The sequence below is a fragment of the Plectrocnemia conspersa genome, unplaced genomic scaffold, assembly GCF_051122295.1.
Source record: "Plectrocnemia conspersa isolate PC_06_02 unplaced genomic scaffold, ASM5112229v1 ptg000004l, whole genome shotgun sequence".
Taxonomy (NCBI): domain Eukaryota; kingdom Metazoa; phylum Arthropoda; class Insecta; order Trichoptera; family Polycentropodidae; genus Plectrocnemia; species Plectrocnemia conspersa.
The window spans coordinates 9,833,034-9,849,550 of NW_028277168.1; the positions used below are offsets into that span (position 1 = coordinate 9,833,034).

General features: G+C 28.7%; 1 protein-coding gene across 1 annotated transcript in view; it reads left to right on the forward strand.

The window, feature by feature from the left end:
• The window catches only part of LOC148235850 (uncharacterized), a 330,699-nt gene that overhangs the window by 205,328 nt on the left and 108,854 nt on the right, over positions 1-16,517 (forward strand). The window contains exon 7 of the mRNA XM_088184836.1: positions 1,163-1,341. Within this exon, the coding sequence (XP_088040962.1) occupies positions 1,163-1,341 (179 nt within the window). The remainder of the gene's footprint in view (positions 1-1,162; positions 1,342-16,517) is intronic.

A 16,517-nucleotide genomic window follows, 5' to 3' on the forward strand; every position in this document is an offset into this window, starting at 1 on the left:
ATAAATTATAGTAAATAAAGTTTGTTTTTTGTATGTACTTACCATATTTTGTACTGATTATATGCTAATATAATCAGTTTGAATTAAACTATGTTCATATATGTGTATGTAAAATTATTAAATGTATGCTTTAATAATTAAAGAAGCATATAAAAACTGCTAGTGACATTGACTAGAAGATAAAAAAGACACTTCCCTCTCAATATCCGGCGATCTCAAAGACGAAAGCTTATGAAAAATTGACCAATTTCCCAACTTGTCTAAAACTTAATGGAAAAAGCGATAAAGACAATTACATGTTGCTAGTTACATTTATATCATACATTATATACAAAGAAAAACAATATTTTGTTATATAAAAAAACTATTAAAAATGAATTAATATTATATTATATATAATATATATTTTGCTTATTAAGCTTTCCTATTAAAGTTCACAAAGTAATGGAAACTTGCAATAATTTTATTTTACCATCAACGAAAGACCAATTCAATTTTAAAAGTACATATACGCCCATATTGACATTTGAGCAGCACTTTAACTTATATAGCATTTTAACGGTGAATTTCTAAAAATAAGTTTTGTGCCAATAGAATTAAACAAAAATTCCTTTAAATATAATTATATTTTGAATCGTTTAATTTTAAAGTGATTTATTTGCTTCTTTAAAAAACGAAATTTATTTAGTAATTATCTAATATTTATAATATAAATAGCAAATATTTATTTTAAAAATTATGAATATTTTTAAAATTTATTTTACGCCACGCGCTTTGTGATAAAATATCAAGAATATGTTCTGTTTTTCTCGTATATTTTTTTTATTTATGATATTTACTATTTATTTTTAATTCAAAACTTTACTAATTATAGTTTGTTGTTTTTAAAACGATCGAATCTTAAGAGTAAAACGTGTTTAGTATAATAAATATTTAAAAATAATATATTAAATAAATCAATCGTAAATAAATTTAAAAAACGCTAGCGTTATATTTCATTTGTTGTTATTTGTAACAATGAAATATTCGATACAAATTGTATTTATTCATTTGTTAAAATTTTTTCAACATTATTTTCTGCACTTGTTAAGGGGTTTTTGGTATCGTATATCTATTAACTTTTTCTATAATCTATTAACTTTTATGTGTTCACTGATTTCAGGTGGTACGTGCTGCAAGTCCTGTGTTACTACGTGTGATAACGCTCGGAGCCTTTTTCATCTATTGCACCAACATTGTAATGTATCCGAGACCGACAGTGTACACGTGCACGGCACGTGTCTGGCTACGTGAAATTGGTTTCTGCTTGACCTACGGAGCCCTCATGCTCAAAACTTGGAGGTACTGTAAAGCTTTTCTTACATTTTTATACTGCTAAGCGACCATTAAGGTTTAGTGGGGTACGTGCTGACTTGACGTTATATCGTTGCACGCTTTAAACCATCAATGTCTGTTTCGTACATGTGCTCACACGTTTATAGTCTAAACAAAACTCCATTTCACTATCCATTGCAATAAAAGCAGGCTAAGAATATATAATTTAAACAGCATTTATATTTATAATAAAATGAATATGTGAATCGATCAATTACGTGTATACTTATCTATTTTACTATTATCAACTTTATGAATAAAAACATAGTTTACTATAAATACACATTAAATAATAATATTTTCGGAATTTAAAAAATATAATTTGATAACGATTGTATTATTTAATTATTTGCTAAATAATATATATCTATATTTTTATCGTTATTTAATAAATAGCAGACAAACCCTTTTCAGTATGGTCTTCTTCTTTTTTTATCGACCTTTGTCGACTCTTAACAATTGTACGAGAAATATTTAAAAAGCTAAGATTCATTTCAAAGAGGTATTTCTTTTAAGATTACCTTTTGTAATAATGCCCCGATATTTATTTTAGCTTACCGTTTTATTAAATACGCTTTGAGGCATGTCTTAACGTTGTTTTTTAAATGCTTATCTAAACGGCTTAGCTTACCCTCAATTAAGCCCATGATTTTATTATATTACATTTATGAACCAGTTAAATAAAAAATCAAATAATCTAGAATCAAACTTTAACATGATATATTGTAGATGTATATACCCATAGAAACAAACAATTTCAATTATATTTAAAAAAAATAATTGTAGTTTCCAACGAAAACTACAAAGAATCATATGAAAAATGCTAAAGGAAAATATGAAAGTTTCAGCTGGCTATTTATATGTACAGCGAATTTTGACAAAAAATATCATGTAGAATAATTTTCATTGTTACAGATTAGACGATTTAATTATTTTTTCATAAAACTCATTAAAAAATGATTCCGGACGATTTTAGACATTTTCAAAAAGAGCAAAAACAATTTCGCGAAGTGATGATTCTTGGCGCATGTCGTATTGTATTGTTCTTGTGTGGTCTTGTTTTTTAAGTCTTTAATCTGACTAATTGAGCACAATACACTTATGCTGTAATAGTCTGCCCAGGTTTTAATAACTTGTAGTGAATCACTCCTATTACATTCCATCAAACACAACAAAAAACATTTTTTTAGTTAATGATGGTCGATAGGTAGAAACGGGTACTCAATTTGTAAAAAGCCACTGTTTTGGTCCAATTTCTCATCACCAGTTACAATCCTTTTCAGAAATGATTAAGTTTCATTCAAGTTATTTGCTGCTCGATAGCTGTCAGAGATTGTTATTGAGCATGTTTTTAATTCCTTGTCAATGTTTTTGCCTAAGTCTCTTAAGACTATATTTTACAGTTGACCAGGTTCAGCGAAATTCTAACGATAATTCTTTAATATTTTATTGAGTATCTGATTTAACTAGTGACTTCAAAACCTGATAATTTAATGTTAAGGTTTTTTCTCATTTATGTGTTCTTTTACTATTTAAAGCACCTATGAAATTTTCAGTTTTAAAATGTCTCCATAAATTTCACATATATGTAGTATGTGTAGTGTATTTTCTCCCAATCCGTTGTCAAATAAAAACAGCATTTATACCGTAAATGCGTCCCTGTAATTTTTGTACTTGACCTAGCTTTAAAATAAAGCTAATTACAACGTGTTGACTCAACAGCAATGGCCAACCAAATGGTTTCAATGAATCTTATTTTTAAAATATCAATTCTTCTCGCTATACTGATCTCTTTTTTTTTCATTTTTATTATTATTGTGCAATCCATTTTTTTATAAATTTTACATCTAAGCATAATTTCTCTTATAAATTGTAAATAAATCATGTTTTTTTTTAATTATGATTTATAGTTTTATATTATTTCGATGCAACGTAAGATAATACGTGGGAGGTATTGTGGCGATTGCTGAAGTTTTAATGCGTTATCTTACTTTTTTATTTTTGCTGTTTATATTCTTTAAAACATTCAGTATATTTATAGCCTATACAAAAACCGAAATATGATCCGTAACTAATACAACAAAGGTTTACCGCATTGATTATATAGTGTACAACATTTTTGAAATTTATTTTTAGATGAGCTTATTAAGTTATCTTGAAACTAGTATTTTGATAGTAATATTGTCCCCAAAAAGAACACAAAATGTACCAAAATATTTATTTTAGTGTTATTAAAATTTAAGCATATTTTCTTTAGTGTCTGAAGCATAAATGTCATACAAACTCGCTTCAATAGTTGATCTTTAGTTGCGTTGCGAAGCCGTCAGTACTTGTTTAGAAGCGCGTGTCCTGGATACTCAAACAGGAAGCGTAGCCTAAGTCCGCGGTCGAAAAAATCTGTAGAGCGAAGTAGTAGCCCGAGCGTTAAGGCGTATTAGAGTCGAGTGTGTTGGGCGCTAGTCCACAACACTCTGGACCACGATTTATCAGTGTTTAATCTCAAACCCTTGAGGGGAAGGGCTGTCTGAAGTAGAGCATGAGTCACTACCTAGGACGAACGACACATAGCCAAGTAACGCAAGCAAGCCAAGGGGCTTGGCCCCTACGGGGATTCCGGGGGGTAAAGGATACGGCTGAGGTAGCATTCACACCCTCTGTAAACTTAGGGGGGTGTTGCTATTACTAGGATGATACGCAATGCATGCAATGCAATTGCAATTCCAACTAGCCAACGAGAGTCTGTTTTCTTGAGTGCTTAAGAGAAAAACTAATATATCTCCAATAACAAACCGCTCACCGGCCATTACAAGCTGGGTGCCCACCCGAAGGGTTGGACTTGTAGGGCCTTATTACCGGTAACGACAGTGGTGCGCTCAATGGATTCCATGTATTATACTTGTCAGTCCGGTTTCGTGTCGCGTTATATACACCGTCATGCGAGTAAGGTCGTAAGAATGCCGACGTACTTACCGACGACTTTTCGACGAGCAGGTTGTGTCGTTTCTCTTGTCTGGTGTTATAATAGTCGCTACATGTTATTGTGTGATAAATTACTTTAAAGTGTATTTTAACACAGTAAATATTGTCCTAAATAACTTATTAATATGTATTACGAGAACAAAAAAATATTACTGAAAAAGATAAAAAATATTTTTAAATATATTAGTAATTATAAATCATCTGGCAAAAATAAAAAAAAACTTCACGTAGCAAAACAATCTAAAATTGCTTAAGTAATCACACTTTACAAACAAAGAAAGCTGCCAAAAAAAAGCGTCATTGTACTAATCAATATTCAAGGCGCAGTAAAGAATATTAGCAATTGGATACGATAGAATAGTCTCAACGCATTAATTTTACAAGCATTAGAGAAAATCTAAGAATTACACTTGATATTAAATTTTCTTAAGGACGTTTAAAAATAGTTAAAAATACTTAAAATTAAAAATATGTTTAATTGATTCTAAATCAGATTTCACATAAGCAATGAAATATCAGGTTGTGTTTAAAAAAAATAAAAATCATTTATATAACGTCTATGTAAGTAAATGGTACTTTTATGGAAATAAATATTAAATTTAGTGTTTTTATATACATTAAACTCGACTCGCAGAATATAATTCAATCGTGTCATATTTTATTATCTAGATTAAATATAACTCTTTACGAGATATTCATATATGATTTTTACTTTTCCCGAATTTATTCGTCACTCATATTCCGAATCACGGACAGGTAGCTCTATCTACATATAAATTGTACATCGCACGATATAGAATTTTATTGCGCTATTTAAACAGCACTTTCACGAGAATGATATTCGAGCAAAATCCGCGAGCGGGGAAACGTATGAAAAACAAAGTGACCCGAAAATAAACCATGAAAGCGCCAAACGTCGACGTTTACTGCCACAGTCAGAGGGTTAGACGCAACAAAATGTTGCGCATTGCTTCTTTACAGCTCCCCAGTGTACGAATATATAGTACTTTGTGTGTCGTACACATTATGCATAGTATTGATCGATAGATCACTTTTCTTCATACACTAAATCCCATATGATATTCTACAGAGTGAATCGTAAACCAAAAATAAAATATTTTTATACAATAAATATCTCATTTATCATTATAAAAACATATTACATAATTTAACTAGCTTTATAATATTTATCTTCAGGAATTATTTATAATGTTTTATAAATATTTCTATACATAATAGTATGCAATAGATCAAAAATTTATTTGTTTCAATAAGAAATCTTACCATCATGACTTGACAAATGTCCCCAATGCGTTATGATAGCTATTTCATAAAAATATAATTATACACTAAAACATTAAAAAATAAATAAATAAAAAACAGTTACTAAAGTAACAATCTAACAGCTATTTAATATAAAATCAGAAATTAAGTCCCTCGTTGTGGTATTTCATATCTTAAATGCCAATTTTGTTTATGCTATATGATATGATCAGCTATGATTTATTAAGGTAAAATGTTAATTAGTTTATTGTTATTATTGGAAAATTTAAACATGTTTTACAGTTAATTTTTATTTATTAGGTAATCAAAAAATTGCATTAAACTCACTATTATATTATATAGTACTAATGCGTCAGTTATTTGGAAAATTTTGAACTCTTAATTTAATTTTTTTCACTGAATTGAATCGATAAAAATTTCAACATGTTTGCTTTATGAATTTTAACTTTAATCAAAGGCTGCATATACTTATTGTAAGAATAGCGTATCTTTTTAAAAATATATGCCAAGTAACGAACTAATAAATTAAAAATTGAATTACAAATCGCGTTCTTGGCGCTTACTAAATTGTTTTATTTTTTCAAGTATGTTCATAATAATTACTGGCAACCATTACCAGTCGACCAGTTTGATTATTTAGTTTAAATATTTTTTGAAAGCAGTGACAAAATCCGTTGATACTGAATTTTAGGTAAAAGTCAGCCAAGCCGATTTTTAAAAATCATTCGACAATTTTTTTTTAAACTTATTAAATTGCAAATGAACTTGTCAGCTACAGAGTTATTCAAAACATAAGAGTAGTGTGCTCTTGATCGACTTTCTAGTACAATGTATGTACATTCACATTACATATGTATGTACATTTCAGGTTATCCTATTCCAATAGAATTCTCTTATAGTTTAATCAAAATTATTATGTGCAAGGTTCGCCAACATTTGTGATAATATGTCAAGGATACTTGTTTTGTTATGTGCAGCGCATGTCATTCTAATTATTTATTTATACGCTAGTTCGTGGTGTTTATGAATATGGCTTCATTCTCTGGAGTTCCAGCAAAGCAAAATACCTATTGTTATTAAAGGATTCAGCGCAGATCTCTCGGATATCTCTACAAGAGTATCCGCATTTGTATCTTAGCGCCTTTTTGTTAGAAGCAATGGAGGGCAATTCTTTGTATTCTCGACGTAGCGTTTACTCAATGGAGCACTTTTTAAAATTGCTGAGAGATGTTGTCAACTCTACGCCGATGCTCAGAGAATTGTGATCGCGCCCTTTATTCTTAAGTCATAGTCAGGTCATCAGCGCTCGATAACGCACCTCTACACAAGCCATCGTGCTTTTAAATGATAATGCCATAAAACTGATGCAAAGTATGTTGGATGGTCTACATATCTTTTAAATGTACAACACTATCATTTATCCTTTTCTAAATGTATAACATTTTTGTCAATATTTTCAATAATAATACATGTATAAAAGTGTTCGTATATCTTTTTATATAAGTGTATTTTTGTGTATGTACATATGCATGTGTCTAAAATAACTAGGTCAGATTTTAAACAAGTAAATAAATAAGAGGATTGTGATTTTAAAAGACAGCATTTTATGGTCTATGTATTGATGTATTGTACAATAAATATGGCATGGTAAATGAAAATGTTCCTTATTACAATGTATGGTTCTCCCTTTGGGAGCAAATTCTATAAACCGTTGAACTGTTCCACCCCAATTTATTTTTATTATCTATCCCTATTCGATCGAGAAAACGTTAAATTTATACGAGTTTTGAAATTTCTTAATTTAATTTTCTTGTATAAGTGTTATTCAGGCAACGTGCTTATTTTTATCGAACACTCTGTATATCGGACTCAACGGCGTGCTTTAACAATGAAACGTCAAACCCAAAAAATTTACTCTTTCAGTCAATTCGTTTGCTTTCAATTTATCTTCCTTTCGCAAATGCCATAAAAACAAAACGGTAATAGACACGGTCTTTGGCGAAAACACGCAAATTTGGTCCCGAGGGTCAAAAATCGGCGCCCGAGGCAACTGCGTAAATACATATCTATTCTTTACCCCTGAGACAATTTCGCACAGCGGGTCCACCTTAAGAATAGCAGTTTCCAAAAGTATCTTTTCACAATATTATTAAAAATGTATTTTATATACAGGGACTAAAAATATAAATATACATCTTGATGTCCATGTGCGACAATAAAAAAATACATATTACAAACTCTGATATAAGGTAATGTGCTTTTTTTGCTCGCCCTCTACGTTTTCGTTTTTTATACATCTAGGATAAGGGAACCATAAAAATATAAGTTGATAAAATATTTATTAGGGTGCAATAGGAAATATAACTTTTATGTGCCTTTTATACCTTGTCGCTTATTATTTAAGTTATCATACTTTATAAAGGAAAGTTTATATGTTGAGTTTTTCTACATAAAACCGAACAGCTGTAAAATTTCATATACTTAGGTTTTTGTTTCCGGATTTAGATAAAAAAAGTCACAAATTTCGGAAAATATTTTTTAAATCCTATGAGTCTGATTATTAATTAACAATATTTTCTTTAGTTAAATTGTTATTAAAGAGCAAAGAACATATCAATACATTTTTAATACAGATACAGTTTTATTTAAAATTTTCATACGAGATAATTTAAAATACTCGATTTACGGAAAAAAGTAGATTTGTTTGTATAGATACATACATGTTAATTCTAGATTTTTAAATATATAAAAGATAATTATACGTAGTATTATATATACAACGGTAAGAATATCAATTTTATTTAGCTTGAACAATGCCATTTCGTTTTTTCAGGTAAAATTAAATGTGACCATGTGGAAACATTGAAAAAGTTTTCTACGAAAACCAAAAATAAAAATGGTTACTTTTTCATGTCTGATAGATAGCGAGATATTTTAATATTCATTAAAAAGTTAGAAGCTATCTTGTTTAATTATAAAACAGCAAAGCTTTTTATTTCAACTGATTTTATCACATTATACATATATTACCTTTCACTGATTCATGAGTTTTAATTTACATATTATTAGTATATATTTTAATAAAAGTAAAATAATCTAATGACTAATATTTGGATAAAATCACATCTCAAACAATATTTATAAAAACATACATTTAAAGTTCGTTATTTATTTATATAGAATATAAAACAGATCAATCGATATACTTTTAAAAAAATAGAATATATTACTATATTTTACAAAAATAAATAGACACTGTTCAGAGCACATATAGAGTATGTACATTTTCAATTAATTATTACTAAGAAGTTCTACTTGCAAAATATTTTTATTATGTTGAATATGTGTATAATATTTTTTGTAAAATTCAAACTTTCGTTCCTTTACTCTCTAGATGGTTTTTTAATTTATAAAATAATAATATAATGAGAGAGAATCCAATAAATATATGGTTTATTCACTAAAATAAATAATACACGTTAAAAAAAATAATAATAATAATAATAATAAGACATCTATTATTGCTTAGGTCGTTAAGTCGTTAGTGATTTGTAATGAAATTCGATGAAATTAAATATTATAAATTTTTTATATTCATATTCCGATATTATTTTTGGTTCAGAATTTATAGTATATTTCATAAAGTGCAAAATAATACGAAAGGAGCTTTAAATTAAAATTAATATATTAGTATAAAAAGCAAGAATGAGAAACTAATATGTATTTGTGTGGGTTCCAATTATCAATTTAAAGGTCCCAAAAACTTTAAATGATGTATAACAAGCAAAGAGATCTTTAAGACAACTATATGTTTGTCTTCTATAGGAAATTTTGTAATTACGCATACTACAATTATTTTTAACGATAAAATAGAGATATTAAAGACGGGAATAGGGTGGTCTTGCATAATGAATTTAGACGCAAATGATGGTAGTGCTTAACAATCTTCTTACGACAATAGGGTATTGCGTAGACAATATTATATATAGAAATCGTGTATGACACTTGTTATTTCACAATTAATACAACATTCTTAAAGTTTTTAACAACTTAATGCAGTGGTTCTTAACCTTTTCAAAGTCACGGTGCACTTTTGATCATGGGAAAAAGTGGCGGTGCACCAGAATTTAGAGGTCGAAAAAAATATGTGGACATAATTTTTATTACATATTTAAAAAAAAAAATAGTTACATACAAAATTACATACAAATTTTTTACATATTTTTTTAAATTAAATTATATAAAAAAGTTTAGTATTGAAAATAAATTTAGTTAGTTAATTTTGCCCTAGAACCAATTTTTAATTACGTGTTTTATTAAAAATATTTGTATTAATATTTAAAGGTGCTCTTTGGGTGGCAAATCTAAGTGGTGCATTTTCCCCCCTTTGTTTACCCAAAATAACGTTCCTGCTTAACATAATGGAATTTATATGATCAATCAAAAATTAATTATTGTGATACCTGAGCTTGTTGGCTTTTGCAGATATCAGAAATATTAGGTCGAATATTTTATGTAGTTACCCTGAATTATTCGTTTACATTTTTTTCTGTCTTTCTCGTTTTATAGTTTTCATATTAGTTGTTGTTAAGAAACCAAGCTCACACAAATATGATGTTGAAAACTGTAACAAAATGTTCAGTGCCTTCATGTAAAGAACTGAATATCCCTCTTGGACAGTAATCCAAAAATTCTTCATAGTTATTTCGGAAAATTTAATTTTTAGAGTACGATCAGTCGACAATGAGACTAATTTGATGATTTCGTATTCGGTCATAATTTTCTATATTTAAGAATAGAAAATAATGTGCAATCTTTTCTTCCAATGAAGTTAAATGTTCTAATATTGCGGAAATAACTCCCTTGGGAATGTTTTCGTTAAGTGAAGGAAACATATCTACTTTTTTTCTATTATTCGATTTTTCGAAAGAGTTATTTTTTTTCGAAATCCTGTCAATTTGTCAATGGATGTCATGAATTTTTCGTTTTTTCCTTGAATGCTTGTGTTAACGTTATTTAAGTAATTTAAAATATCTGCTAAATAAGCCACTTTAACATACCAATCATTATTCTGAAGACATTTTACAAAATCATCCATACCTTCATTTCGAAAAAAGATTAAAAATTTATTCTTAAGTTCTATCGGGATAAAACTTTACCCTTAGATAAACACCTGACTTCAGTGTGAAAAATCAAACACTCGTACATAGCTTCCATAGAAATGCAAAGTTTTTTAAACATGCGTGTTTTTAAAGGTCTTGATTTTATGAAATTCACTATGTTTACAACTTGATCTAGTACAGATTTTAGTGCTGCTGGTAATGTTTTCGAAACTAAAGATTCTCTATGTAAAAAACAGTGAGTAGATATAATATTAGGTTTTCTTGTCTTTGCAAGGGCTACAAATCCTTTAAATGAGCCTACCATTGAAGGAGCACATTTCATACAAATTCCAACACATAACTCCCATGATATTTTAAATTGTTCTAAATATGAATAGATAAGATCAAAAACATCTTGTCCTGTCGTATGCTCCTTAAGTTCTTTGCAGCATAGATATTGATTCACTATTTTGTTTTGATTTATGAAACGAACGAATCCTACTATTTGTGCTTTACCGCTAATGTCAGTAGATTCGTCGACTTGTAAAACAAAATATCACTTGGAAAGTTTATCGTTAACTGTTTTCTCAATATCATCCGACATATTTAATTATTTTTTTTATTGCATCGTTTGAAAGAGGAATTTTCATAATTTTCTTCTTGCTTCATCACCAAACATAATTTTTCCTATTTCACAATATGCAAGTAAAATTAGAGACTGCTATAGTATGTGGTTTTAATTGTACAGTAATCAATTCAGCAATCTTGTATGAAGCCAGTTGTGCCTTATCGGAAATTTTAACAGTTTTTTCAAAATATTTCGCTTGCTTATTTTGCGTGCTTAACAATCTTTTAAAGTAATCTTTACTTTTTGATGCAAGATCGGCGTGCTTCGTAGTGAAGTGGCGATTTAACTTGTCAGTATACATCGCGCTATTGGACAGTTTTTCTCCACATACAACACATAGTGGAATGTGATATCCTTCTTCATTGATGCTAGTAAAACTGAAACGTAAATATTCTTCAGAATACTGTCCATTATTTTTTTTGATTTTACTGGATATATTTTCTTTTGTATGAGACGTATGATGTCTAGTAACATCGTCACTACTTCTTCCACTTGTACTCCCAGTGTCATTAATATTTTGGTCTGATTCACAATTTCGTTTGGTAATAAATTTATCCATTGTGGGGTATCACGACTCTAATAAAATATAAATTGATTGAAACATTAAGATTTTACTATTTTGCGGAATTTTTGTTTTTACCAATTTTCTCGCGGTGCACTTGCAATAAGTTCACGGTGCACTGGTGCACCGCGGTGCACCGGTTAAGAACCACTGACTTAATGCCTGAAATATTTCAAAAGTTGTTAAAAACCCATATTATTTTATTCTCTCTTTTTGGATACATAATAAATATTCAACATCAAAAAAATATTTTTTAAATAAAAACATCGCTTTTAGTAATCGATAAATCGCTATAAAAAAATTGCTGGAGAAGTCGGTTATTTCATACGGTTCAAGCAAAGCGGCAAAAAATGAATAACACAAATTTATTCTAAATGTGTTGATTTTATACAAAATCAGCGTCAATTGCTTAATGAAGTCACAAACGATCCATATTTTTCCAAAGCGTTATAATAAGTGACAAATCATATGTATTTGATTATACTATTAAATAAAGCTCAATGAAAGGAGTTGCTCTAAAAAGCTAAGACAACTTTCTTTCCTTTTTTTATTATAGTAGTATCGACAACTATGAATTTTTACCAGTAAATTTTGCGGTAAAGAAGGAGTACTTCTTCGTAGTTTTTCTCTATTTACGCTAGAAAATAACAATTGAAATTGTACTCAAAGAACTCGTATATATTTGACTAAAAACGATACTCATAATTTTACGGCAATCGTATTTACCAGAAATCTGTGTCTCTTGTGAAAAGTCAAAAGAACAACGTTTAGTTACCATTCCTGAGATAAACAATATTTTTTTGTACAGAAAGAAACACTGACACTATTTTAAAGGGGGCAATATTAATAATAAAAAATAATAATTATTTATAATAAAAAAAGAATGTTTGTCATATTTTTTATCACACCTTGTATAATTTTACTGCTAAATATAATTCAACCCTAATATTCTCAGCTTCTCAGAAGTATGAAATTTACGAGTGATCGAATTTACTTCACACGGAAGTTCATTCAAATTTATTCAAGCAATATGTATGACTCAAATATTTATACATTTTGTATATTGGTACATTATACTATAAAATATATGCCAAGTATATTATACATATAGGAACACACTTCTAATATCATTATCTTCCATTGTGATCTGCGACCCACCACTTCTCCAGCATGCCAATGATTTCTCAACCTCAGTCTCGAGATATTCAAATTTCTCATAAACTAAGCATTTCTTTTGTTTGTTGAGCACTATATAAAATTGAGTTGAACCACCACTTAACCTTAAACTCTTCAATCTTCGTAAACGTCTTACATGTCGATCGATCTCGCCGCGTTCGTTATTATGCCTATTAGTGTTTTTTTCAACATCACAAAATCTTGCATCCATATGTTTTGAATTACGTTTTAGATTAGAGCCACACTTGACTCGATTCTTGGTTTAATATTACAACAAGGTATCACGGTACAAATTGTAGTTTCCGATATAATTTTACAACATCAAAACATGTATGGTAAATATATGAGGTACAAGCAAGTGATGCTTCGGAGGCAATTTCATCATATATGTATGTACGTATGTACATATGTATGATTAATAATCTTAGCGGAAACACAAGTTGCATTAAATCTTGGCTTATAACATACTATTCCTAATTAAACGCAAAAGTGAGCTGTGACAAAGAAATAAATATTTCAAAGCCGCTTAAACTATCGCAAAAACACATATTTCTACCTAATATACAATGCATTATTTTAAGTCATATTTTTAATTACAAATAAATGTACATAAAACTAAAAATTATGTATTATCTCAAAAACATATTAATAAGACATAAGCATATATATGTAGAATATTCATACGCAATTCACCCAAATTTGCAAGTTGACTTGGTTGGTCCAATCAAGCATAAATGCGTATAATTCATATAACACGTACATATACGCATACATATATATATATATACTTACTTTGTATTGATATGTATAGCTTTTAACTACAAATAATATTACAAATATTTGTGTTTTTGACATTGATTATAAAATCTTTATTTGGGCTTTATATAATTTTATATGATCAAGGCTACATAAAATATCAACGAATAGCTAAATTAACCGACATTAGTAATTGTATATAAAGTAATTTTATCATAGTATCGTTCTTAGGGACTTGTCGTATACATTAATTAAGTTTTTCAAAATGAATAGCAATAAAAAAAATCGCAATATGGTTATAATTTGGTACTCTTTCTTAAGAACTGTCTTCCAATCTATGCATATAAATATATGAAGAACGACTTATCAAATTAATCACAGGTTTATTTGACTCGCTAAAACAAATCACGAGTTTTACAAACTCGGCCGTGTTTGAGCAAGTTATGTTACTCTTTGTATTTACTTCGGTAGAAAGCGATAATATCACGTAAACGTATACGAATAATACAAATAAATATATAATAGGTTTAAATATTTGCGACACATACCAAATCTAACTTATGATAGACAATATTTGTAAAAGTTATATACTTAAAAGCTGGTCTAAGTAAAATTAAATATATATTCCAGTTAGGCATTCTGATTTCTTGATGTTTTCCATTTCTTAAAAAAATCAGAATGCTCTCATTCACTTTTCTATTTTCTCGAGAATTTTGGGCTGTACTATTTATGCCCGTATTGTAAAGTAAATTGCTAATAACAGTTGTTGCTACTTCATATTTTTTGAGATGTATGTTTGCTGACAGGCAAATTTAAGGGTTTAACTCTGTGAAATGCTCCCATACATTTTCACAGTCTGCCGAACCCACCCTTTATTATGCGGTGGTATAAAAAAATCATCATTTATAAAACATTTATAAATGTTCGTACAAATTTATTTTAACACAAAAATATCTCGAAAAATAAGAATTCTTAATTTTAAATTTTTCCCGCAAAATTCTAGAGAAATATTTTTTGAGAAAAATACTAATTCAATGAATCAGTATTACTAGTGTAGTAATACCGATTTTACTAATATAAAATTAATTGTACTAACTCAGACACTTAAAATGTTTTAAACAATTGATTTACATTTTCACTGCTTTGTTTTTCAACGGTTTTTCTAGTACGCGTATTTTCACATGATCAGAAGCTCACATAATTGAGACGTGTAACTAAATAATATCATATTTAAAATAAATTAAACCTAATCTATAAAAATTATTTTAATCAAAGATCAAAAACGTCAGTTAGTCATTGAACTTTCATTAGGTCAAGTTGGGCTTGGTTGATTCGTATATGTTAGCTTTGGGTTTGAACAACAAATGTCGAAATAGGTTTTATAAGTATTTTAGAGCAGCACATAAAATATTTTTGCTAGTAGAAATATATTTTTATTGGTGAAAACGTATTTGGATATGATTTCACTGAAACGTAAGTAGAAATATATCTTAACTGTAACATACACATACAATATACTTTCACTGTAACATAACATTTTTGAGACTTGGAAATATTATTTTTTTAATCAAACTTTCTATATACACGACGCGACGACACTAATATATAAAAAGTAAAATATGTTTTAACTTGCATTTCAGTAATATTATATCGGAATACATTTTCACTGGTAAATATACATATTTACATATATTTACTAATGAAAATATTATTTATCCAACAAAAATCCACATTTACAACTTATATACCAATATTTTATACATTATATAGTTTGTTCATTTTTTAATATTAGTTAAAATAACCGTGTTAAAATCCTTAAAAAACAATAAAAACCACATTTGCTTCTTAGGTTACGCCTAGTTTAGCTTTATTTTAACTTAATTTATTTGCTAAAATTTTAACAATAAAAAATGTCAATTTATATTTATAATTTACTTCCTAACCTAACCCTATCTCGAAGAGGTCACATTAATTTTATGTATACAAAATATGCATATTATACAAAAACAACAACCTAAACTAACATCGCAAGCAACGGGATTTAAATTAATTTTTGTTTAACTTGAATTAACTATGGTAAAACCATTTAATTTATTAAACAAAATGTATTAACTTAAATGAGTTTAATTTACAGTATTTTTATTGTATTTACAAAGAATTCGTTGTGTATTTAATATAGGCCTTATTGACTAAATAGCTACAGTCAAAAGATACTGTGATAAATCAGAAAAATGGCCTTTGAAATGTCCAAAGCATCCCCTTTCCGCGTAAAAACGCATTAGGCTCTCCAACTTTCTGGGGTGGGTGTTCTCCAACAGGCAATTTTGCAACGGAAACGTCCAAAACGAATTCCGAAACGTCAATTTGGACAGCACAAACAAAAAGAAGGTGTTCCTTTGCGATTTTTTTCCCTTTCACCCAACCGAATTACTTTCAGAGAGCGTTTCGAGCAAGTGGCGATCTTGCCGAAGCGCTCTGCAAAACTCGGATAAGTGAAATATGTGTTTTGGTGAAGGGGACCGACCTCTCGTGCCCGTGGTTTTTTTAGTGCTCGCGTAAGCTCGTAAACATATCATATTTACCTATCGGCATATGCACGATGTTACTATAAAAAAAAAGAATGAGATATGGATATCGTTGTGAAAATGACAAGATT